The sequence below is a fragment of the Peromyscus eremicus genome, chromosome 6, assembly GCF_949786415.1.
Source record: "Peromyscus eremicus chromosome 6, PerEre_H2_v1, whole genome shotgun sequence".
Lineage (NCBI taxonomy): Eukaryota > Metazoa > Chordata > Mammalia > Rodentia > Cricetidae > Peromyscus > Peromyscus eremicus.
This window is the reverse complement of record NC_081421.1, coordinates 128,738,387-128,765,120: the sequence shown is the minus strand read 5'-3', so window position 1 is coordinate 128,765,120 and position 26,734 is coordinate 128,738,387. Positions and strand designations below refer to the sequence as shown.

General features: G+C 40.5%; 1 protein-coding gene across 1 annotated transcript in view; it reads left to right on the top strand.

The window, feature by feature from the left end:
• Cth (cystathionine gamma-lyase) overlaps positions 1-26,456 on the top strand; it is a 42,585-nt gene extending 16,129 nt beyond the window's left edge. The window contains exons 7-12 of the mRNA XM_059266501.1: positions 388-465; positions 2,533-2,685; positions 3,739-3,860; positions 5,878-5,930; positions 21,639-21,777; positions 25,869-26,456. Coding sequence (XP_059122484.1) covers positions 388-465; positions 2,533-2,685; positions 3,739-3,860; positions 5,878-5,930; positions 21,639-21,777; positions 25,869-25,877 — 554 coding nt within the window. The 3' untranslated portion in view covers positions 25,878-26,456. The remainder of the gene's footprint in view (positions 1-387; positions 466-2,532; positions 2,686-3,738; positions 3,861-5,877; positions 5,931-21,638; positions 21,778-25,868) is intronic.
• The last annotated feature ends 278 nt before the right edge of the window (positions 26,457-26,734 follow it).

Below are 26,734 nucleotides of genomic sequence, written 5' to 3'. Positions count from 1 at the left end.
GTAGCTGAGGCTAGTCTGGAACTCACTACTTGCCAAGGCTAGCATTGAACTTCTGATCTCCCAGTGTCTCAGGCACTGGGGTATACATCACCACACTCAGAATCTCATGTCTCATAAACAAAACTGCGTTCATGGCTCATAGGGTTTGCTGTAAGGAGTATGCTTTCGTTTTTGCTGGCAGCTTGGAGACACTGGCTCTTTATATGATTTTCACTTTACTGCGTTAGATATAGTCACTGCTATAAAACTGGATAAAGTTCACATAAATGATCAAAGATAAGGCTTTTCCCTTAGGCTTTTTTCAAGAGAAAAATCACAGTTTGGAAATTATTAAATGGAGAATAAACAGGAAATATTGTTGATGGTGGTGTTTTTGTTTTGTTCTAGGCCACAGTGATGTTATCATGGGATTAGTGTCTGTTAATTCTGACGACCTTAATAATCGGCTTCGTTTCCTGCAAAATTGTAAGTGGTCAAAAGCCTGGGTTTCTTTATGTGTGTGGTGTGTGTGTGCGTGTGGGCAGTCCAGAAGCAGACACTCTCCACCTTAGTCCTTTGAGACAGGGTCACTACTCAAACCTATAGCTAAGTACCAGTAATCCCCCTGTCTCTATCCAGCACCACACTGGGGTTACAGGTGCACATAGCCATGACCAGATTCCTACTTGGGTGCTGGGATCCTAACTCAGGCCCTTATTCGTGTACAGCAAGCATTCTTGAGTACTAGCCCATCTCTCCACCCCTCTAAGCCACCAGAGTCTACATTTGATATTTGTACTTCCTCAGAATATTGTAACACATTTAGAGAGAGAGAAGGAAAAAAGGTCATAAAAACATAGTTACACCCAGCACTTGATAAGCAGATAGGCAAGAAGATCTCTAAGAGTTCAAGTCCAGCCTGGTCTACATAGTGAGGTTCAAGCCAGTCAGGGCTACAAAGTAAGACCCTGTCTCAGATAAATAAACAAACAAACAAATATAAAAGAGTTATAGCATAACTAGTTTTTATGACTTCATGACATCATTTAAGGAATGAATTTTGTTATTTGCTTAATAAAATTGTTAAAACTGAAGTGAGTTTTTAAGACTCAGTGGATTGTTTTAAACACTGAAATTTTGGCTTTCATGTATATAAGCACCTGGGATGGTGGTTAAGTTTGAGTAATACTGAAGACCTAAACATGCACCTTTCTGTACATTAAATACCGTTCCTGGTAGGTTGTTCAGTTTGCCTCAAGTATAGGTGATCACTGCACTCTGATAGATAAGAGACAGACATGATTAAAAATTAAATACTCTTCTAGAAATCACTATTAAAGTAATAAAGGGGTTGAGGAGGGGAGTTGACTGACTGCTTGATAAATAAGTAGGAATGAGTTGGCCCAGCCTCTAAGACCTGGAGCTGCTCTTGCAGAGAACTCTTGCAGAGTTCCCAGCACCCACATGTCAGGGTTCACAATCACTTGTAACTATAGCTCCCAAGATCTGACTTGCTCTTCTGGCCTCTGCAGGCACTGCATTCACATGCACAAACACACACACACACACACACACACACACACACACACATATATGTACAGCATATATGTGTGTGTATATATATATATACATATATATGTATATATAATTTAAAATAAAAATAAAATCTTTAAAAACATAAATTAGGTATGTGTTTGTTAGCTCATTGTGTAGCAACAAACATGACCACACTGTAGATTTTCTCTGTGGTGTATTTCAGAGATGTGAAGGCCCACACTATGTGATGTGTCATGTCACTGAATCATAAAAGACTGTCTCCTCATAGATGAAAGCCTCATTTTGGTTTCCTAGTCATAAGATATCCGTTTCTCTGATTTAAAGCACATTTCTCTAAGTGTGTCTTTGTTTTCATTCCATGCTTCCTGTTCAACATAGCAATTTCTTCCTAAAACACAAACATTGAGCTTCATATTTAGATTTTTCTGAGTCTCTATATTGAAAAAGAAGAACCAGAGGACTCCTTGGGCCCTGTGGTGTCTTCAAGCTAACCCTGTAGATGTAATTCTAAATGGTTTTATTAAATAAGAAACACAGAGACAAATGCAGAGTTAAAAGCCCAGAGATCAGAGCAGTAGCCAAAAGCTGAGACCACCTTCTTACCATCCGATGCCACTGCCATCCTTCCCCTGAGAAAGAGACCTACTTCCTGTGTGTCTGTCTTTTTATTGACTTTCTGTTCTGCCTTCTCATTGGTTGTAAACCCAACCACATGACCTCCTCAGTCACTGCCTGTCTATACAGACCTCCAGGTCTCTATGGTTGGTATTGAGATTAAAGGCATGTGTCTCCAAGCTGGCTATATCCTTGAACACACAGACTCTGCCTGCCATGTGATCGGGATTAAGGGCGTGTGCTACCACTGCCAGACTTCTGCTAAATGGCTTGCTCTTAGCTCTGACCCCCAGGCAACTTTATTTATTAACATACAAATAAAATCACATTTCAGCACAAATAAAATATCACCATATAACCCAATATTTGTTCTCTTTCCAGCAATTGGGGCGGTTCCTTCCCCTTTTGATTGCTACCTCTGTTGCCGAGGCCTGAAGACTCTACAGGTCCGGATGGAGAAACACTTCAAGAGTGGGATGGCAGTGGCCCGTTTCCTGGAATCGAATCCCCGGGTAGAAAAGGTTATTTATCCTGGTATGTCAACCTGAGTTATAAGCAGCTCTGTCTAGGTTGAGACTTTATATGAGTCATTCTTTGTGAGTTTCTGTTTTCATATAATTTTACATTTGTTTATTGGTTATTGCCACTTTGTATCAGGCTCTGGAATGACATGATGGAGAGTGGATAGACAAGATGCTGGCCTGAAGGCAGTGGATGTCAGGTGCTAAAAACAGCTTCACATGCTTCTGTGTTTTTTAACTCTGAGGCTTGCGTATACTCCAATCACAGGATAATTCTTCGTTGACTGGCTGATGATTCTGCCAGTCATTAGTTCAACACTATAATATGACATAAGCTTGTCCCACTGAGCCTTAATGTACCAGAATCCCCCTGGTTCTTTTCAGTTCACTGCCCTTTTTTGGTGGATTAGCAGACTCATTGTCACCCCTTGAGTTTATGCTACCAGTGACCAGTTAAACTGTCCATGAGCTTGTGAAATCTTGTTCTTAGATCATGTGGCTATGGGATCATGAGTGTAGGGTAGTTAAGATTTGTCTTCAAGGAAATTGGATAAGCCAGAGTAGAAATGTATGAGCTCAGACCTCTACTTGTCATTTGGTAAACACTGCTTGCTGGGGTACATTTTGGATACAGAGAGAGAGAAGGGCTCTGATTTATGCCCCAAGAAGTGGGTGGCACTTGTTAAACGCTCATGGTTGAGTATTTCCAGAGGCATCCAACAACTGTTGGGCCTGGATTTTCTCTGGGAATATGAATCCAATATTAATAAAATAAGTGGATTTGCCCTCATGGAAATAGTCTTGTTCCTAAAATATATTAATTAAGGAATTCCAAAAGGATGAAATTAACAAAGGAATCCAGACATGCAAAGGTCCTGAATGAAAGAACACTTGCTGATGGAGTCAAGAAAGGAGACGTGGCCAGGGCATGGGAAGATACAGAAGAGATGTCTGTAACCCTGTTGTCAGGCTTACTTGAAGTTGACTTAGGGGACAGTGGACTTGTTCCCTTGAAGTTGTATGTGTGGCTTTAGAAAGAGACTTCTTTTGTGCTTTGTGTTTGCAGGGCTACCCTCTCACCCTCAGCATGAGCTGGCCAAGCGCCAGTGCACAGGCTGCCCGGGGATGGTCAGTTTCTACATCAAGGGTGCTCTGCGGCATGCCGAGGCTTTCCTCAAGAATCTAAAGGTGAGCTCAAAACTCTTCTGAGACTTCCTTATAGTGGCTCATACTCACTCCCAAGCTTTGTACTTTCAGGCCACTCCCATAAGACAGAGCAAAGTTCTCTTGGCTCAAATTTAATAAGATCAGAAGGAGAGTATTAACTTCAGACATTTAGTAAAATCAAGTTAGGCAGTTCTAGCTATCTGGGACACCGAAGCAGGAGGATCACATGATCCTATAAATCTGAGATGAAGCTAGGCAACACAGTAAGAATCTGCCTCAAAAAAAGGAGTAAATTTTGTGTCACTGTAATATAATCTTAGTCCTTACTGCTGCTATAATACCCAAGACTAGATAGATATACTAGCCCGTTTTTCATTACTATCACAAAATGCCAGAGACAGGCTACTTTATAAATAAAGGTTTACTTCACTGGCTGTTCAAGACCAAAAGCATAAGGTCAGAGTCAAGTGGCCCCTTCCTTGTGCTGAGGGCCTAGTGTCAGATGGCATCATGTGTAGGAGCAAGAGCAGTCATCAGTCAATGGCCAATGGCAGTTGGGGGCAGGCTTGTTCTGATGGCAGTCGGCAGTATCTTGGTTAGTTCTCTCCTCAATGGCCTCAAAGCCTCCCATCAAGCCCCACTTCTTAAAGACATGTCGCACTGAGAACCTTGACTCCAGCCCATGAACTTTGGTGGGACCCACCTCACCCAAACCAGGCAGGTCACTCAGTGTGTAGTTATGGTGGCTGAAGGGATCAAGCCACCTGCCAGCATCCATGTGGCAGAGGTAGAAAGGGCATGTGGGAGCAAAAAGACAGGAGCAAGAGTGTACAGGATTTTTAGGCACTACTTGTCCAATGAGCATGAATCAGGGTGGCACCCCTGGTAGTTATCCTCTGAGAGACTGTGCTCTGCAGAACCTGCCCCTCATTCACATCACACAGGGAACCTCGGGACAGACCATGTGCAAACCAAAGCAACTGTTGGACTAAGAAGTTTCCCCTTCTCCATAGGCAATGAAAGGTGTTAATTTAAGAGGTGCAGCATAGCTGGATGCGGTGGCACATGCCTTTAATCCCAGCATTCAGGAGGCAGAGGCAGGCTGATCTCTGTGAGTTCAAGGCCAGCCTTGTCTACAAAGGGAGTTCCAAGACAACCAGTACTAGTAAACAGAGAAACCCTGTCTTGAAAAAAAAAAAAGTGTCACATATTGACTAGTGTAGATAATGGTAGACATTTATAGGTATTTATTTAAAGAGAAACAACAGAGGCAGGTCTAAAAGTAAACTGCTTGGTTTTAGAGCTCATGTAAATAATATTTCAGTATGATATTATGTATTTATTGTTACTGTTGCTTTTAAGACAGGGCCTTACTCATTCTATAGTCTAGAACCCTAGCCCTTGCTATGTAGACCAAGCTGGCCTTGAACTTGTAGTGACCCTTCTGTCTCTGCTTCTGGGTGGTACCATAAGGTGGTACCATCTGTCTTAAGCATAATATTTAATACTTGCAGGCTGTTTAGTCTTCATCCAAACCATGGTGATGTAGGAAATTGACTTTGTTCAGTTTATTGTTGATTGATTGATTTACTGATTGATTCTCTGATTGACTGATGACTGATTTTGCAGTTCTGGGGATGAGACTCAGGGTGGGTCTTGTACATGCCAGGCAAGCTCTCTACCACTGAGCTACAACCCTCAAACCTTTGTATAGTTCACTGAGGTAAGGTCTCACGATGTTGCTCAGGCTGGCCTCGGACTCACAGAAATCTTCCTGCCTCTGTCTTCTGAGTGCCAGGATGACAGTCCTGGGCTACTGATCCCACCAACTTTTCGTGTTTTAAAGGTCTGAAGCCAGTACATCTAATTATCTTACATTATTTTGACTTTTTCTTAATATCTTGCCTGATTCTTGGTTTATTCATAGTTACTATCACTCTTCATCCCTCCTGAGCCAGAGAAATTTCATCAAAAACATTTATTTTCAGAATTTAGCACTATGTTATCAGGCAATCTAAATTCCTATTTTCTTTGCTAGGTGTTTACTCTGGCTGAGAGTCTGGGAGGATATGAGAGTCTGGCCGAGCTCCCGTAAGTGTGATCTTGTTTCTCTTGGTTATTACTACATCTCACTTATCTAGTTGTGGGAGCCCGTTCTCGGGTTCCTCGTGGCTTTACCCAGCAGGTCCACATAGAGGATGATTAGACCACGGGCCTGAGTGCAGGTGTCTGAGATGGTCTGCACTTGCCTGTGCTGGGGGAGGAGGTCTTTTGCTCCACCCCTTGGTGTCTCTATAAAAACCCTGGGACAGAGACAGTCAGGGCCCGTTGGAATAGGTTCCAGGCCCTCTCGAGGCTATCCTTTATTTTCTATCTGTTTATCTCCGCGATATTCTCCGCAATAAATCCTTCTATCTAATATTTCCTGCTGCTCGCACTCAAGAAAACTCTGGGGAACTGTGGGGGTGGTTGGGTAAACGCCCCACAGAATGGCGCCATGAACAGGGACTAAAGAAAAAAGAAAAAAGGGACTAAAGAAAAAAAAGGGGGACTAAAGACAAATGAACAGGGACTAAAGACAAAGTAATAGGGACTAAAGATAAAGGAAAATAATAGTTTTATTACAGAGTTTTTGGCGAAAGTGCTGAGTTCAGCCCTGCCAGTGGATGAGGCATGCCGGTGTTATGGAAAAAATATATTTTTTATATATATTGAGAGGCAGGGGTTTTATCCTCGAGAGAAAAGGAAAGCGGACTGGAAGGATGTCCGATGCTGCAGCGAAATTCTCTTCTGTCAAAATTTTCTATCTTCTATCCCTTTCTCAATTTCTATCTGTGAAAAATAAGTATAAGGCATAGGGTAGTAAAATAGTGTAGGAAAAACTTAGAAGTGTAAGATTGTGTAGGAAAAAATAAGTAAGGCAACTAGACAGAAAAACTTCAATTTTCTAACTTGGGGGCTCTGAATGCAAACTGGGGGAAAAAATCTTTCTTTGGGCTATTTGGGTAGTAAAAAAGCTCTTCTTCGAGCTTATGGGGAAGAATAGGTTTCCTATGGAAGCTTTTGACCTGGGGACAGCTGAAATGCTAAGTCCAAGCGGCAGGAGAAAGTAATTTCTCCCTGAGGCAAAAATGGGGGTGTAAAAAGCCAAAAAGTTTAAAGTTGGGAAGTTTTGGGAAAAGTTGGTCTTTCTCTTGGGGGAAAAAAAACTCTTAAACTAAAAGCTTTTCTTGGAAAATTTTGGGGAAAAACTCTCTAAAAAGCCTTAATCTTTCTCAAAAGCTCTTAAACTTAAAAACTAAAGCCTTTAACTTTCTCAGAAGGACAAAAATTAATTAGAATCACCTGAAGATTAATATGGGGACCACCTGTGATTAGCTCAAAGGGAAAACAACAAACCTCTAAAGACAGCAAAACCTAAGTTCTTTCAAGCTTTAAAAATCCTCCCTGCAATGCAGGAGGCAGGGACAAGTTCCTAAAAACCTCTTGTAAGCTGTGTCTCTTCAAGCTAGTAAAAGACAGTGGGTCAGAGTACCCTGAGGGAAATGCTTGGGAGAGTGTGGGTAAAGAGCTACAGAGAGCCCAAAAGGGCAAGAAACTACCTGAGAAAAGCAAAAAAGCCAAGCTTTTCAGTTACAACCGAGCTGAGGCATCAAGGGTTTTGTTTCTGAGTTGAGCATTTCAGAATGAAAAGGTGCTCCTAATGGTCCTAATGCAAAGATCCCCTGAAGCAATGCAAACTGTTAGCTTTGTATCCTCTCTTCTGAGCAAAAACCGAGAGGGACTGGCCAGCTTCTCTGAGTTGGAGTGCATTTCAGGGATACTAGGGTTCCTGCAGTTGCAAACTTCCTGGAGCACAGAGCTGAGGCAGGAAGGTGCAGGACCCAGGGGAAGGTTGCTAATGAACAACCAAAGCTAAAGCCAGTGGGAACAGCACAGTTGTCTGCTTTCCTACAAGTCCCGGGTTGGTAGGTCCACTGCTGCAAAAAGACATCTGAAAAAAGCTTTCCTATCAGTAAGGACCTTTCTGGGAAAACAGTAAAGCTGAACTGTGTCTGAAGCAGTTGTGCTGCTGAGTCAGAACGCTATCTGGGGAAAGAGCCCAGCCAGGGCAGAACAGAACTATCCAGGAGTAAAGCTTTCTTTTCTGTCAGAGAAAACACCTCTTTGAGAAAAGCTTTGTTTCAACTGACTCCCCTGAGATGAGGGAGTGTAGCCCTGAGGGGTGATTGCCTCTGGAATAAGCTCTGTCCTTGAGCACCCAGACAAGCAAATGCAACCCACTGGGGGACTGGGCCAGGTGAAGGTCTGATAAGGCAAAACACCTGTCCTAATGGGAGTTTAGAAATGGCAAAAACCTCCCTTGTTAGATTTTCAGTCTGTACGCAAACCACACAGACCCAGAAAACAAACGGACAAAAAGCCCCTACCTTCAGTAGCAGGGAAAGCCGCCACTGTAGTGTCGGAAACTGTTTCTGGGGTAGAGGGGATAAACTGAGACCAAACTGGGAACTGTCTGGGAGAAAGACTCTAAAGAAACAGAAGGGACCGATTCCTCCCCAGAAAAATATGACCTGAAAAAGCTGCTAGAATTTGAGGCAGATTCGGGGGGGGGAGAAAAAAAAAAGCCCCTACTTCCAAGGGCAGCTAGCAGAGGTACAGAGCCGCAGATACTTGAAGCTCTGCATCTGGGGAAGGAAGGAACAAGCAAAATGAGATAGATCAGTGGGAGAAAATCTCTCTGAAAGAGCTATGAAAAAACTCTGTTGTGAATGTTTTTCACTGACTGGCTAAGACAAACACAAGCCCCGAGGAAAGTTGCTATCAGAAATTGCCCACCTCAATGCGCGCTAACGAGGCAGGTGCAGTTCTGATTTGGGGGCCAGTGTCAATTAAAGGAGAGACACCTGTTAAAGCCAGCTGAGGAGAGACCAGAAACCTCCCAATGTCCCATAATTGAAAATGTAAAATGCCTGTTCAAATCTCCCGTTGCAAAAGCAAAAAACTTTGTTCAAACCTCCCGGGCAAGAATTTGTAAGCAAGTCTGGTAAAAAAGAACTTAAAAGTTGACTCTCAGACCCAAAAAGAACTATGGGAAATGACTGATATAAGGGAAATGATATAAAGGACTGATTTAAGGGACTGATACTATTATGGACTGATATAAGGGAAATGCATTCTGGGAAAGGTAGTTTTTCTGCTAAAGATGGCGACATTGCCCTGAAACACTTTTGTCAGCTCGAAAATACGTTCATGGTAAACTTTAAAATACAGCTTTTAAAAGAATAAGGAGGAAAATCATCTAAGTTTTAAGTGTCAGTTCCAATGAAACATTGAAAGGATATGGAACTAGGCACTTCGCGGTTTGGGGGTTGGTAAAATGACTTATTTACCCTAATAGCTGTGCAAAGTTTTAACGGTAGTTGGATGACAGAAAGCTACCTATAAGATCAAACAAGCCACTTTAAAAAATCCTTAAAGCAAGAGAGAGCAGTTTATACACTGAACGTTGTCTTAGATGTGAAGGAAACTTATGCTATCTACAAAAGAAAGCTGCCATGCTTTGTGGGCCATATTAGAGTTCACTCCAATCTTCCTGGTCCTTTAGCTGAGGGTAATGCGAAATGGAAAGATCCCTGCTCGGGATTGTGGAAGGGTCCCGATCCTGTGTTAATATGGGGTCGAGGACATGTTTGTGTTTTTTCACAAGAGGAGAATGAAGCTAGGTGATTACCGGAGCGTTTCGTAAGGAGCTTGGAACTAAGAAAGGTCAGCTCCAATGATGTTCCTACAATGGAACCAGAATGAAAGTGGCTCAATTAGTGTTTCTGAGGTTTTGTCACTGGTTAATGCAAACAGTGAGGAAATAAGAGTTCGGAGCTGTGCTGCTTTTGGCTTTACTAGCTCCTTTGGAAAAATACTTTATATCACCTAATAACTGTGCGATATTTGGCAAAGAGCTTACAGCAGCTAAATACGGTAATTTCACCGTCAGCGTGAAGGGAAGTTTTTCGGTAGAACAAACCAAGAGTACTGCTGTAATAGAAACATTTGTCTGAATTGAAGCACTTAGGGGAACTATTATGAATTTGGGTGAAGGGACAGCCTCTAGTTAAACACCGTCTACCGCTGACAGTGCATCTCTGCTGGGTCCGGAACGGCTGAGAGAACTGGCAACTTTGGAGTGTGGCATCATCCTGGGAAGGTTACAGTCCCCTAGCAACAACTATCACAATTCTATAACAACACTCACTAAATCCCAGTGTTTTATAACAAAGCTGACTATAAACTCTAAACGTTAGCAATGATGTACGTACTTCCTGTCTAGTTAAGAATCTTTCTAATAGAGATAGTGATAATAATTAAGAGTAAGAAATAGAAAAAGATGAAAATAAGATATGTAAGTTTATAAAAATTCTCTTGTTAGATCTGTGTTAAAAAATCTTTAGGTGTTTGCTAAGTTAAATAATGCTAATGGTAGCCCTATATAAGTTTGTAAAATAGATCTATAGATCCTTTAAGAATATAAGCTTGCAAGAAGTATCTAAGGTAGTCTTAAGACATGTAGTGATAAGCTTGTAAGAAAAGATGTTAGCTGTAAATGTAAGTTTAAATAAGAATAAGATGGAATGAATATAAGAAATATATAAGTAATAAGAAATATATTTGCTAAAGTAGTTCTATAGTTTCCTTAAGGAGTATAAATAAGTAGATGTTAATACGTTATATGTGAGTTTGTAAAATGTAGATGTTGAATATGAGTCTAAATGCTTTGCAAGGCAAAAGGTTCTATGTGAGTTTGTAAAGTGTAAATGTTAAGTGTGAGTCTATTCTTAATGTATATGGTGAAAGAACCTGAGACATACAGAAGTTAGTGTCCTAGCAGACTGCAAAGCAGGCAGTTTGAGCGGTTTTTCAAAAGCTCCAGAAGCCACTAAGAAGCTAAGAATGGCGGACGCCAGAACTAGCACAAGGCATCCGCAGCTGAGATTCATGGAAAATCAACGCAACACAGAAAAACCTGAGCTAACATCAAAAACGATGCGGTTTAGAATGCTACTGTACCTAAAAAGGTCTCTGTCTGTGAGAACAAAAGTTGCAGAGACGCTTGTTTGAAGTAAAATTGTTAACGGCAAAAAGTTTTGGTTGAAAACCATCTCTTCATATTTGGAAGTGAAAGCCTGATACTAGAATTTATTTCTTGTTTGAACTTTTTGAACTTAAAATGAGATAAAACTACAAAGATTTTGGTTATGGATTTCTTCATATTTGGAAGGCTCGTACCAGAATTTATCATGTGAATTTTGGGATTTAAGAAATGAAATGAACAGTAGAGATTTCATTGCAATGGGACAATTTTGAGTTTATTCATAGTAATGACCTAGAACTGTTTGCTGGAATTGGGTTAAAAATGGAACTGTTTAAATGAAGAAATTTATTTCTACCTAGAATCAAGATGCAGTTTTGTGTATGCATATATGCTTTATTAACTGGTGATTCATGGTTTGGAATTGTTTATGTAAAATGGAATTACTTATGGAACTGGTTTGTGTTACAAACGGAACTGTTTAAACAGAAGTTTGGGTTTTCTAACGGCTTGAGATTTTGCTTAAATTATAAAGAAAAGGGGGAGAGTTAATATTCCTTAGTCTAATTTCAAAAGTTGTTTGAGTGGATTAATGTCATGTTATTGTTAGTAAGAAATGCAAATGGGGTATATTAAAAGACTACTTTTAAAGTATAAAGAGTTTTATTAAGAAACTGCTTTTGGATGTTTTGCTAAGTTTTCAAAGTGTTAATGGTTAGATTGAGAAGACTGCTTTTCAATATGGGTTTGTAGGAATTGTATGAGTTTCTTCTAACTAGGTTTGAGGTTTTCTTTAAAAAATTATAAAGAAAAGGAGGAGCTATGAGATTGAATTATGTTTGCAGAACCCTATTGATATTAATGCACCCTGGTTTTGTGGAGTTAAGGAAATATTTAAGTTTGATGTGAATACATCGAAGTCTTTCCTATGTTCTGTTAACAAGAAAATTCAAATGATTGAGTTAAAGTTGTAAGATGGAGAAAATTGTTAACTATATATAGCACCATATATGCTAATTCAAATGGTTCTGTTAAGAGTTTGCTTTGAGTTGTAAGACAGAGAATTGTGGCTATGTATAGCACTGTTTATGTTAACCTGTTAATGGTAATGATGAAGCTAAGGGATTCTTTAAGTTTGTAGTTGCCTTAAGAGTTTTTGGCTTAGAAAGGGCTTGAGGCAGCTAAGACTGCTGTAGTCACCTTGGACCTAATTCAAAAGAGAAATGCCATCTATATCATCCTCTACTCCCATACTGGGAGGTGTAACAGCTATGGAGATTGCTGTAAGCCATTATAGTTTTTTTTTTTTATATATTAAGAAAGGGGCACCTGTGGGAGCCCGTTCTCGGGTTCCTCGTGGCTTTACCCAGCAGGTCCACATAGAGGATGATTAGACCACGGGCCTGAGTGCAGGTGTCTGAGATGGTCTGCACTTGCCTGTGCTGGGGGAGGAGGTCTTTTGCTCCACCCCTTGGTGTCTCTATAAAAACCCTGGGACAGAGACAGTCAGGGCCCGTTGGAATAGGTTCCAGGCCCTCTCGAGGCTATCCTTTATTTTCTATCTGTTTATCTCCGCGATATTCTCCGCAATAAATCCTTCTAATATTTCCTGCTGCTCGCACTCAAGAAAACTCTGGGGAACTGTGGGGGTGGTTGGGTAAATGCCCCACATCTAGTCTTTATTTTTAATAGTTGATTATCTTGATTTCTTTGCATTGTGTCTCATGTTGAGCTGCTGCATCTGTCTCGAGTACTTCTCTTATCTATTGACATAAAAACCGTAGCTCTCATCTTAAAGGGATTAAGAACCTGGACCCAGGAACACAGACTGAGTTAACCCAAATTCCATGTTCCAATGTGGAAGCAGTTTCACAAGGTTTTTATAGTTTTAAAGAACAAAGAAAGTCATAAGTCAAGGCATGTTTAAAATACATTGGTGGGTACATCAGAAAGTCGGGCACAACAAGACTGTGAGAGCTATGTTATAGTCCAAAGATGCTGTTGATAACATTCGTAGTTCTTGGATTGGTGGAAGCTAGTGTTTTGCTAATAGCTTCTAAGAGGTTTTTATTATCGCATGATGTTAGTTCAGATACAGAGTAGGACAAGGAATGCTGTTCCAAAAGGCTAACACTAGCCCAAGATAAAGTAATTAGCCTCTGAACCTAAAAAAGTTCCAATCTCTCCACAGTACTGAAATTCCAGTCCACCAGTCTCTGCAAGGACCCCTTAAGCAGATCAAGCTATACAACTGTCCCACTTGTGCAGAGGACCTAGTCCAGTCCCATGGAGGCTCCACAGCTGTTAGTCTAAAGTTCATGAGTTCCCACTAGCTTGGTTCAGTTGTCCTTCTCTTCAACTGGACTTCTGGAGCTCGGCCTGGTGCTTGGCTGTGGCTCTCTGCATCTGTTTCCATCAGTTACTGAATGAAGGCTCTATGATGACAGTTAGGGTATTCACCAATCTAATTACCTGGGTAGCCAGCTCAGGCACCCTCTCCACTATTGCTAGTAGTCTAAGCTGGAGTCATCCTTGTAGATTCCTGGGAATTTCCCTACCACCAGGTTTCTCCCTATCCCCATGATGTCTCCCTCCATCATGGTATCTCTCTCATTACTCTCCCACTCTATCCATGTTCCAGCTTGACCATCCCATTCCCTTATGTTCTCATTCCCCATCCCCTCCCCCTCTAATCCCTCCCTCACCTCCAGTTTACTCAGAAGACTTCATCTATTTCCCTTTCCCAGGGTGATCCATGTGTCCCTCTTAGGGTCCTTCTTGTTACCTAGCTTCTCTGGAGCTTGAGTTGTAGTCTGGTTATCCTTAGCTTTACATCTAGTATCCACTTATGAGTGAGTACATACCATGTTTGTCCATTTGAGTCTGGGTTACCTCACTCAGGATGATATTTTCTAGTTCCATCCATTTGCCTGCAAATTCATGATGTCATTGTTTCTTACAGCTGAGTAATACCCCATTGTGTATATGTACCACATTTTCTTTATCCATTCTTCAGTTAAGGGGCATCTAGGTCATTTCCAGGTTCTGGCTATTACGAATAATGCTGCTATGAACATAGTTAAACAAGTGTCCTTGTGGTATGATTGAGCATTCCTTGGGTATATGCCCAAGAGTGGAATCATTGTGTCTTGAGTTAGATTGATTCCCAGTTTTCTGAGATACTGCGATACTGATTTCCAAAGTGGCTGTACAAGTTTGCACTCCCACCAACAGTGAGGAGAGTTCCCCTTGCTCCACATCCTCTCCAACATAAGCTGTCTTCAGTGTTTTTGATTTTAGCCATTCTGACAGGTGTAAGATGGTATCTCAGAGTTGTTTTGATTTGCATTTCCCTGATGACTAAGGATGTTGAACAATTCTTTAAATGTCTTTTGACCATTTGAGATTCTTCTGTTGATAATTCTCTGTTTAGCTCTGTGGCACATTTTTTAATTGAATTGTTTGGTTTTTTGGTGTCTAGTTTCTTGAGTTCTTTATGTATTTTGGAGATCAGCCCTCTGTCATATGTGGGGTTGGTGAAGCTCTTTTCCCATTCTTTAGGCTGCCTTTTTGTCTTATTTACTTTGTCCTTTGCCTTACAGAAGCTCCTCAGTTTCAGGAGGTCCCATTTATTAATTGTTGCTCTCAGTGTCTGTGCTCCTGGTGTTAAATTTAAGAAGGGTCTCCTGTGCCAATGCATTCAAGGCTACTTCCTGTTTGGTTCAGTGTAACTGGATTTATGTTGATGTCCTTGATGCACTTGGGCTTGAGTTTTGTGCATGCCAATAGATATGGATCCATTTGCAATCTTCTGCATGTTGATATCCAGTTATGCCAGCACCACTAGTTGAGATTCTTTCTTTTTTGCATTGTACAGTCTTGGAGAAGCAGAGAATTTTAAAGGATTGTCCTACTTTGTCTTGGCAAAGTTTGGCAGTCACTTTTTTTTTGTCTTCTGTTGGTCCAGTTTGGACAATATACTGTCAAGCAGTCAAGGCAAGGGCAGTTTCTTTGCCCAAATGGCTAGCTTTTGCCATAAAGAAAGCAAACTCCACATGAGGGTTCTTCAGTGCCCATCATCTTCTTTTGAAATAAATTGATGCTGTCAGGAGCAGACTCGTCTCACTGTCATGAAAAGCCCTAGGTTATTAAACATAGTAAATGCCATATGCTGTAGTTCTTTGAAGTGTTCAAAGACTATCTATCTATCTATCTATCTGTCTATCTATATAAATATATCTGTGTATGACCTTGAAAACATACCTAACATGATTATAAGTTTGACTATTATAGATAACTACTATTAATCTGTATTTCTTAATTGCACATTACATTTTTAAATGAGTTGCATAAGTACAATACCCTAAACAAGAGTATAACAAAAGTAACTTTAAATTTGTGTTAATAAGCCAAAATCCACAACAATGTAAAATATTTAAGACTAGTAGTTGCTTTTTTTAGTTTAAAAGTAGATTCAATAATCCACCCCTTTATCCTGTCATTTCTATATCCCTCTTTTTCTTTTTAGAATAAGATCCCTGAATCTAATCTCCTTCGTTCAGTTTTTTTCCTGACCATTATCAATAACAGCTTATAACCAACTCCCCCCTTAAATGATAATAAACATCCATAACCCATCTTTTGGAATGTGGACATAATTCTGTAGACTACTTCCTGTTGTTTGTGGGTACTGGTATCTTTGGGGGAACCTTGAGAACATCAGGATAATTGTTAGGTCTTGGCTGGAGTAGTCTGTGGGCCTGGACCATCTCATCCAGCAGCCTTGAAGCTGTTTTGGATGCAGAATTCTGAGGAGACTGTAACAGAGACATTCTGAAGCCAGGTGGTGGTGGCGCACACCTTTAATCCCAGCAGGGAGGCAGAGGCAAGCGGATCTCTGTGAGTTCGAGGACAGCCTGGACTACAGAGTGAGTTCCAGGAAAGGCGCAAAGCTGCACAGAGAAACCTTGTCTCAAAAAACAAAAACAAAAACAAACGAACAAACAAAAAGAGGCATTCTGAGATGCTGGGCCTGGGCCATCCATTTTCATTGGTGTTTGGTCCACTTGTTCTGAAAATACATACTTTTAAAGGTAACATACATTACAAATATTGAATATATGGTGTGTACAAGTCAGTTAAAGATGGTTTTTTTTGTTTTATATTTGAGCAGGTAAAATATACGTTTTGTATTTTGTATTTTTTTTTTTTTAGGTTTATTTCTTTATGTCTGTAGTTAGAATTTTTAGGGGGTCTTCCCCAGTCAAACCTGCTCCATACCAACCTGGAACAAATCCACAGCCTCTCATCTCCTGTGGAAATAAAAGCATAACCTCTTCTCCAAAGTAAGATATCTTTGACTTCCATTTTGAAGTCAAGATGTTTTAAAAATATATAGATTGGTTTAGTCCAGCAGTTTTCATAATCCAGTGTGTCTTAGGAGCCATTGTTCCCTCATTAGTAATCAGACAATCTAAAAAACATAATAACAAACAGAATCTAGACTCTCTGTGTATTTCCCTTCTTTATGTGGCTTATTATATTTTTTTTTTTTTTTTTTTTTTTGGTTTTTCGAGACAGGGTTTCTCTGTGTAGCTTTGCGCCTTTCCTGGAACTCACTTGGTAGCCCAGGCTGGCCTCGAACTCACAGAGATCCGCCTGGCTCTGCCTCCCGAGTGCTGGGATTACTTTATTCCCTTTTTAAGGGATTTACTATTTTTAAACTATTTTTTTAATCTGTAACTGTATATAACCTTTGTCTTTCTCTCTCAAGCCTATGTATATTTTTAAACACACTGTAACTCGTCTAGAGGTTTTTTTTGTCTGTATTTGTCTTTACTGCATATCTGTAATCTTTTCTGTCTGAATGAGCAAAACTTAAACCTACCATGCAGCTTAGTTCATGGCGTGAAGCCCACAGGCAGTGGCTGGGAGACATGTCTCTGTACCACAGCTGGCATGAGAGACATGAGACTAGGAAACCACATTTGGCTCTGTTTTTGTGTGTTTAGAAACTTTTTTAAGCTTTCTTAGGTCTTATGTGGATATAGGTGCCAGATGTTTGGTGGTATTTGTAGGTGGAAGTTTCTGTCCTGAAGCTGCTCCCAAGTAACCACACAGAGGCTTAATATTAATTATAAATGCTCAGCCAATAGCTCAAGCTTGTTACTAGCTAACTCTTGTTTTTTGAGTTCTCTGTGTAGTTTTGGTGCCTGTCCTGGATCTCGCTCTGTAGACCAAGCTGGCCTTGAACTCACAGAGATCCACCTGGCTCTGCCTCCCGAGTGCTAGGATTAAAGGCGTGCACCACTGCCACTCAGCTATTAGCTAACTCTTTACATTTTCAATTAGCCCATATTTTTATCTATGCATTGCCAATGTGATTTGGTACTTGTTTTCAGCACGGCATGTTTATTTCCTGTTTCTTCTCCATCTCACTGAAGCTCCTCAGACTCTGCCTTTCTTCCCATTTTCCTTAGTCTGGTTCTCCAACATAACCTCATCCTGTCCAGCTATTGGCCAGTCAGCTCCTCTATTAAACCAATCACAGCAATGTATATTCACACAGTGTAAAGGAATATTCCACAGTCTGGAGCTATGTGACCATTTATTATAGCTGTTACTAAAGGAATATGGCATCACTACTTCTTCTTTTTGTTCACCTGTTATCAATGAACATGATTTTGGGGGGTTTTTGGTTTGTTTTTACTTTTTTGAGGCAGGACAAACAGCTCAATTTGTTCTAAAACTTGTTCTGCAGCCTGGGATGACATTATATTACTGACTGTTTTATATCTAGCTCCAAATGCTTGGCTTGCAGGTGCACACCACCACATTCAGCTCTAAAGAGATATTTTTGTGGTATTTTTGTACATATTCAGAAATGATGTGTCTTGGGAGGACTATATTAAAGATTCAGAGTCCTGTGTGTAGGCATACTTTCCATTTACAGTTGTAGGGAGAGTCCAACTCACAAAGTTAAAAGAAATATATCTAAGTCAACTTTGAAGCAGGTCAGATGGCATGTTTCTTACCCAGTCCTTCAGGAAGATGCCTGAGAGAGGGTCTGTGAGCACAAGAGGGCACACTCATGTGCAATCAATTTGCTTCTCAAAGGAGGAAATGTTTATTGCTTTAAGGCTCTCTCCTTAAAAATAGAAGTTTCCTGATTTATTAGGGGTTGGGTTTAATGTTGCTTAGCTCTCAGACTAGATAAGTATATTTAGGTCAGGACTTGTCTGTATGGTCAACCTTCATTCTGGGCCTCCCAACACTCTTGTGATTGGAGCAATATAGAGGAGAGGAAGTAGAGTCTGTATACTGGGTTAGCCTCCCACCCAGATACCGTATGTTAACTCTTTATCCTCGGAAAACATTTTGTACCTGTCTTAGTCAGGGTTTCTATTCCTATGATGAAACACCATGACCAAAAGCAAGTTGGGGAGGAAAGGGTTTATTTGGCTTTCACTTCCACATCATTACCCATCATTGAAGGAAGTCAGGACAGGAACTCAAACAGGACAGGAACCTGGAGGCAGGAGCTGATGCAGAGGCCATGGAGAGAAGCTCCTTACTGGCTTGCTCATCATGGTTTGCTCAGCCTGCTTTCTTATAGAACCCAGTACTACCAGATTAGGGATGGTACCACCCACAATGGGCTAGACTCTCCCTGATCAAACACTAATTAAGAAAATGCCTTACAGCTGAATCTTATAGAGGCATTTTTTTCAATTGAGATTCCCTCTTTTCAGATGACTCTAGCTTGTGTCAAGTTGGCACAAAACTAGCCAGATATTACCCTTTTTAAATCTCAATTTAGAGAGTGTGGGGGAAATGCCTGAGTTAATGTCCTGGCTCATATTACAGTATTAAAAAATGTCTATTGCTATGGACTACTTTATGCATCTGTTGCATTTTTAAATACTTGCTCTTCCCTTATTTCCTCCTTATCTCCCTCCTTCCTCCCTCCTTTTTTATTTTGATTTTCTGTTTGTCTCATGTATTGGAACTAAGTCCATGAAGACTTACCTTTCTGAATTCTCACAGTCCATACTTTTCTAGTATTCCCTAATTAAAAATAACTTTATGTACTTTAACTGATGCTTATGAAATACTTTTAAGATAGAAGTTACGTGAAATTCTTACTCATTAAAAAGTAATGGCTGTAGGCGTCAAAGCGCTGCTAATCCCTAGCACACCTCATTTCCATATAATCACTAATATTCCTCTAATAGTAGAATCATTTACTTTTCTGAAAATGGGTTTAAAATCGTGAGTTTACCAATATGATCAGTAGAGTCTTTCATATTTAGAAAAGAAGGTGTGTGTGTCCACCCTTCTTACTCATGGTATTTTATTTGAAACACAAAATACTGTGCTAATTATCAGTGCTTTTACAACCTTTCTAAAACCTGTGAAATTCTGAAATGTTCCTGCCACTGGAGAACATTTTTCAGTATCTTTATTTTAGGAACCTGATAACCCACTCCAGGATGGGCAGCCAGTGTTCTAGAAAAGGCTGCCCAACAGCTCATGAATGCTCAGTGTCTTAAGGCTTCAGATTTTAATCATTTTCCCCCTTAGATGTTGATAAAATTATTAATTTTAGGATAAGAAAATGATTACTTTTAACTCTTCTCTCTCTCTCTCTCTCTCTCTCTCTCTCTCTCTCTCTCTCTCTCTCTCTCTCCCTCCTTGCCACTATCTTTACAAAGTAAACTGTATGTAAAAAAATTTTCATATTATATATCTGGTTTCTCTTCAGACAACATAAATCTTTTGAATATTGAAAAAAATGAATAGCTGCACACCAAGCAGTAGGTGGCCAACAGAGAATGAACTCAGTTGCGTCTTTGGAGGTTCCTTGTTTCATACCATTATGTCAAGGCTTTTCCTTTCATTTTTTTAAAAAAAAAAAACTTTTTTGTTTACATTTATTTTATTTACATATTTTCTCTCTCTTTGTGCTACAGATTCTTTATGTATATATTATAGCTACCAGTTTAGTGTTTTAATGGGGATCCTGAGTGTGCAAATGAGTGGGTCTCTGTTTCTTGTGCCTTTTTTCCTTATGTCTCATGATTACTTGCTCAGGGGTGGCACCTCCTAATTAATGATTGATGTGGGTGGGCCCAGCCCACGCATTAATTAAGAAAATTCCCCACAAGCTTGCATCCAGGCCAGTCTTATGGAGGCATTTTCTCAACTATGGTTTCCTCTTCTCAGATAACTCTAGCTTATGTTCAAACAAAAAACACCTGGACACTTCCTTAGAGGGCTAGCAAGATGGCTCAGCAGAAAAAGGCACTTGCTGCATAAGCTTGGCAACCTGAGTTCAATCCCTGTAACATGAATTGCTAAGTGGTCTTTTTTTATAAAAAAAAAAAAACAAAAAACCTCGGAGCCTGATATTGGGGTGAATGCTGAACGATCAGAGAGACAAAGGAACAAGACACCTGTTACCTCTAGGACTCCTCAGCCTGAAAAGCTTTTCTCAGCAGAAAGATTTTAGTTTCTGTCTCCTCTTGCCTTATATACCTTTCTTCCCTACCCTCATTTCCTATCTCAACTTTCCTAGTGCTGGGATTAAAGGTGTGTGCCACCACTGCCTGGCTCTGTTTCTCTCCTAGACTGAGTCAATCTCATGTAGTCCAGAGTGGCTTTGAACTCACAGAGATCCAGAGATCTCTACCTCTTGAGTGCTAGGATTAAAAGTATGTGCCACCATTGCCTGGGTTCTATGTTTAATCTAGTGACTTGTTCTGTTCTCTGATCTTCAGGCAAATTTATTAGGGTATACAATATATCACCACAAATCCCAGAACCCACATAAAGGTTGAAGGACCAAACGGACTGCACAAATTTGTCCTCTGACCTCTACACACATCCTGTGCCCCTCCTACCAATCATGTACACATATGTAAAAATAAAAATAAACCTTCCTTAGAGCAACAAAAGATACTGTTTATGTACTGTACAACTCAAGTGCTTTTTTTTCGTGGGTCTGAGGGTTGTTGGTTCAATTGCAGAGCACAGGGAAATAAGCGTACTGGCAGCAGAACACACCCTGGATCTAGGTATCACAGCCTCCCCTGTGTGGTTCTCAGTCTATTCAGACCCTCCCTTGAGCTTTCATAACCATCTTGCCAGGACTTCTTGGGTAGGTTTGTCTGCTTTTCTCCAGTGCCTCCTTCATCCTCTAATGTAAGGAGAACACCTCGTTTCTTCCTGTAGTGCATGATGCGGTGGAAGCCTGACTTTGCACCTCTTGAGAATGATCAGCTTCTAGTTTGGAAAATTTTTTCAGTTCTTTTTTCCATGTGTTCTGCACTAGAATTTCTGTTGCCTGCTGCTGGCTGGGGTTGCCTTTCATGGATCTGCCTCAGAAGGATGTTTCTTTTAAAGAGCAGTATAGGAGCAATTTGATCTCAGCTAAAGTCTCATTCAGACAGGTGGTCCAGTCCACAGGTGACTGGTTTCTCCCCTACCAGGGTACCAAACTGCTGTCCTTAACCCATTTTTATGGCATGTGAGTAATAAAATCATGGCAAAAGGAGATAAGTTTGATAATTGCTTATTTTCTGTTTGCCTTTGAAAAATTATAGAAGTTTAAAAATAGGAGCAGAAAGAGACCTGAAGATAACTGCCAACATTTTAGCTAGAAATATACCTGGCACAATCCAATGGTAACATTTCTTCACATTTACTTCCAGAGCAATCATGACTCATGCATCTGTGCCTGAGAAGGATAGAGCTACCCTTGGGATCAGTGACACACTGATCCGACTCTCTGTGGGCCTAGAGGATGAAAAGGACCTTCTTGAAGACCTAGATCAAGCTTTGAAGGCAGCGGTGAGTTTTGTGTGTGTGCATGCATGTGTATGCATACATGTATGCATATGCCCTCTTTTTTTCTTTTATTGAAAATAGAGTCTTCATATAATATATTCTGGTTAGTTCCCCCCCCCTGCACCTTCCAGTTTCTCCCCACCTCCCCTCCTATCCAGAGCCATACCCTTTCTGTCTCTTGTTAGAAAACAAATGGAAAAAAAAATCTAAGGAATAATAATAATAAAAAAAATAAAAAGAAATAAATTGGAATGTGACAAAACAGCCAAACAAATAAAGAGCTGAAGGAAAGGCACAAGAAATGCATATAGACACAGAAACACACTTGTTTGCATACATAGAATAAGACTGCCAAACTGGAAGCCATAATATATACACAAAGGACCTGTAAAGTCCAAAAAAAAAAAAAAAGGAGTGGTTTGTTTCCCCAATGAGACTCACTTGGAGAAAACTAATTTTTTATTAGCAAATGACTATCAAATGGAGCTAGCTTCTGGGTCTAAGGATAGAGGCGTGTGTCCACTTTTCTCAGCTCTAGGACCTCGTTTGGTGCAGACCCACACAGGTGCTGTACATGTTGCCACAGTCTCTGTGAGTTCATGTGTGCCAGCCTTGTTGTGTCTGAAAGGCCTTGATTCCTTGCTGTCCTCCATCCCCTCCAGCTCTTACACTTTCTGCCTGCTTTTCCACAGTTTCACTGAGCTCTAAGGGGAGAGTTGATGGAGGACATCCATTTTAGGGCTGAGTGTCCCAAGGTCTGTCACTCTGCATATTTCTGCCTGTGGATCTCTGTATTTGTTCCTATCTGCTGCAGGAGGTAGCTTCTCTGATGGCTAAGCAAGACATTGGTCTATGAGTAAAGCAGAATGTTACTAGGAGTCATTTTATCACTACATTCGTTTATCAGAACAGTAGTAATTGGTTTCCCCCTAGGTCCCTACCCTATTTAATCTCAGGTTATTGGCCACCCAAGCAACACTGGGCATGGGTTCCATCTCATGGAGTAGATAGGTTAACTGAAGATTAACTCATCATATATCGGTTGGTTATTCCTACAAATAACTGTACAAATAATTGTACTGCTATTGCACCCGCATATCTTGTAGGCAGATCACTCTTATAGGCTTGTAGCTGGGTTGGTGTTTACCTTTCTCCTTTGGTAGCATGCAGAGAACCTTCCAGTACTATGAGTACTAATCTGTAGGGGTGAAATCTCTAGGTAGGCACCAGCTCCACTTCTCCATGTTCAGTAAGTTGTCTAAGTGTTGTCTTCAGTAATAGGACCTTATTGTCAGTTTGTGGAGAGCTACCAGTAGCCGTGGCAATAGCCTGGGTTGTTTGGGGGTTCCGTGGGATCCTTTTGGCCCTAAAGAACTCAATTAGATGCAACCCATTCCTGATACTGGAGGTTTCATTTGATGACGAGACATGTCCAGTTGGGGCTCTGTCTCCCTGTTGTTTGGTGATTTATTTAGATCACCTTCACATATGTATGTGTGATAGAAAGCATCTACTGTGTTGTTTCTATGCATCTCCTCAAGTGCCCTTAGTTTTAGCCTTCCCTCCCCATAGTTCCTTCCTTACCCCTCTCTTCCTTCCCTCTCCCTATTTGATCCTCCCATTGTGGCCCCCACCCACCCACCCATCCAAAGCTGTCTATCCTAGGAAGATCTGTCCTTCCTCTAGTCCCTTACACTCTGTCTAACCTCTGTGGTTATGCAGTGTGTAGCTTGCTTGTCAATGACTTAACAGTAAAAATTCACATATAAGTGAATACATACCATATCTGGGTCTAAGTTACCTTACTCAGGATGATTTTTTTTTTATAGTTCCATACCTTTACCTGTGAATTTCATGATTTCATTTTTTTTTTTTTTTTGTAATGGCTGAGTAATACTCTATGGTGTAAATGTACCATTTTCTTTATATCCATTGTTCTGTTGAGGGATATCTGGGTTGTTTCCAGTTTCTGGCTATTATGAATAGAGCAGTAATGAACATGATTGATCAAGTATCCTTTAGGTATATGTCCAAGAGTGGTATAACTGGATCTTGATGACATTTGATTCTCATCTTCCTGAGGAACCACTACACTGTGGTGGTATTGTGTTCCCCAAAATATTGTACACCCTAATAAACCTATCTGGGGTCAGAGAACAGAAAAGCCACTAGATACTTAGGATAGGCAGTGGTAGCATACGCCTTTAATCCTAGCATTCCAGAGGCAGAAATCCATCTGTTCAAGGATATAGCCAAGCATGGTGACTCACGCCTTTAATCCCAGGGAGTGATGGCAGATAGCAGAACTTCAATTGCTCATGTTCTGTTAATCTGTAACCAGTTACTTAGATGTAAGTGTATATGGGATATTGGGAAGAATTTGTTTTTAATCATGTAAGAGAGATAAACAAAAACCAAACAAACATGTTTTTACCCGTACTCTGCAGGAATTTAGCAGAATCACTGTAGGAGGAGATATTAGAATTAACAGCTGTGTTTTAGAAGTACCTTGACCTTGAAGAATCCTTGTGGAAGACAGTTATTGTTTTGCTGAAGGGGCTGTGCAGCCATCCCATGACTTTGCTCACAAGATGCCTCAGGCAAACCTGAGGCTCTTGTAGTATTGTGTATTGCACACAATACATAATAAAGGACTAGAGTCATGGAGGCATGTGATGCTCTCCTTCAGTAAGACTGTGGCTAGAGTTTTCCTGACTGGCCCACAGTCAGGACAAATCTCTGACACCCACCAGTCCCACAGCCACTCAGACCCAACCAAATAAACACAGAGACTTATATTGGTTACAAACTGTATGGCCATAGCAGGCTTCTTGCTAACTGTTCTTACAGCTTAAATTAATCCATTTCTATAAATCTATACCTTGCCACGTGGCTTGTGGCTTACCAGTATTTACATCTTCCTTGTCCTGACGGCGGCTGGCAGTGTCTCCCTCACCCAGCTTCCTGTTCTCTCAATTCTCCTCTCTGTTAGTCCCGCCTATACTTCCTGCCTGGCCACTGGCCAATCAGTGATTTATTTATTGACCAATCAGCAACACATTTGACATACAGACCATCCCACAGCAGTAAGACATGTAAATTTAGATTAGGGATCTTGGTATGAGGAAATACTTTGTATAACAATCATTAAATATGCCTCTGTATGGCTGTACAGGGTTCAGTCTATCAGAAGAGGGTAGAACTTCAATTGCCACCTGCTGCTCCTCTGACACGGCCATGCTGACTGGTGTAGGATGAAATCTCAAAGTAGTTTTGATTTCCATTTCCCTGATGATTAAAGATGCCGAACATTTCTTTTTTTCCTTTTCTTTCTTTCTTTTTCTTTTCCCTTTTTTTTTCTTTTTGGTTTTTCAAAACAGGGTTTCTCTGTATAACTCTGGCTGTACTGGAACATGCTCTGTAGACCAGGTTGGCCTCAAATTCAGAGAGCCACTCTCCTCTGCCTCCCGAGTGCTGGAATTATTAAAGGCATGTGCCACCAGCACCTGGCTGAGCATTTCTTTTAAGTGCTTCTCTGCTAGCATGTGTCTAATCTTGAGGGTAGGTGTGATCATATTTAAAAGAGTGGCCCTGCTAGAGATTCGTACTCCAGCAAGTGTGCCTAATAACTCACCTGGCTAACGTCTGTGAACTTGTCAAGTCCTTGAGTTACAAGTGACCAACCTATTGGCCCCTCAGTCTAGAGTTGACTTATCAGCTGGTCTTTACCCCTCTAAGAAAGAAAAGCCCCCAAGCCACACAATATCTCCTAGCACAGTATCAGCCTCGCTGAGGACATTTGATGATTCAGACTTCTAGGCTACCTTTGGTATCATCTCCAGCATCTTGGGTTCTCACAGTATTGGGCATCTGACTCACAACTCCTTCCTCCATCCACCACAAGCCCAGTCTAGAGCCACCCCAGTTCCAATCTGACCATCACCAAAATTAAAGAAAAGTGTCCTCACTGTCACCTCTAAAGGTGTCACTTTCATACAGCTGACATGGGTGAATAAGCAGGAAACTCAGAAAGAGCTCTCAGAGTAGGAGTGTGGAGGTCACTGACATTCTTTTCCTGTGCATTATTGATACAGCACCCTTGAAGTCTGAGTTGAAGCTGGCATTCCAATGCTGCTGTCAGGAGCTGCATGCAAGGGGTCAGATCTTCTAAATAACCGGACAGACCATTAAGGAGCATTTGCAGAATTTCCCAGAGAACATTTTAAGGCACCTAATGACTTTTACAGCTATAACCTTCTGGGGATCTTCCCTGTTAAGGATTGTCTTCTGTTTGTCTTCCCCTAACTGACAGGTTGGTTCTGTTAGTATCATTTTGGTAATTTTGCTACATTTGTATCCAAGGAAGTGAGAATTGTGTTGTTTGGGGGATTATGTTGTTGGGTTTTTCTTTTTTCTGTAGCCTAAGATATATTTTAATCATGCTTACAGTGTCATAATTTAGTATTGATGTTTTATGAAGTTAAATTATTAAATGATCTTATGTCAACCGTGATTTTTTCCATTCTACTGAAAATTATTGAAAGTGATGTTTTTTATTTAATTACCACAAGCCAAAAATCAAATATTTGAAATGCCTACTGTGAAATTCTAGTGACTAAAGGTTGTCCTTGATATTTGTTATTTTTCTTAAATAAATCTAATTATCAAATGCACCCCTCCCAGATACTGCTCTGCTATTTTTGGGTTCTTTTTAATTCCCAGTGGCTGCTCCAGAGGTCTCAAACTTTACTGATTTTTATAAATGTAATTGACTAATTTTATCCTTAAAGTTTAATATTTGCAGATTAGGTACAAATTATAAACTCAGTGCTTTTTATACTTTTCATATTATTATCTTAAATAGTAAAGCTATTGAGGTAAGGAAGTTGTATTTAAAACCAGAATATTTTGGGTATTTCTCCCTCAACAAGAGTTTTTTCTAATTTTTCCTTAGTAAATC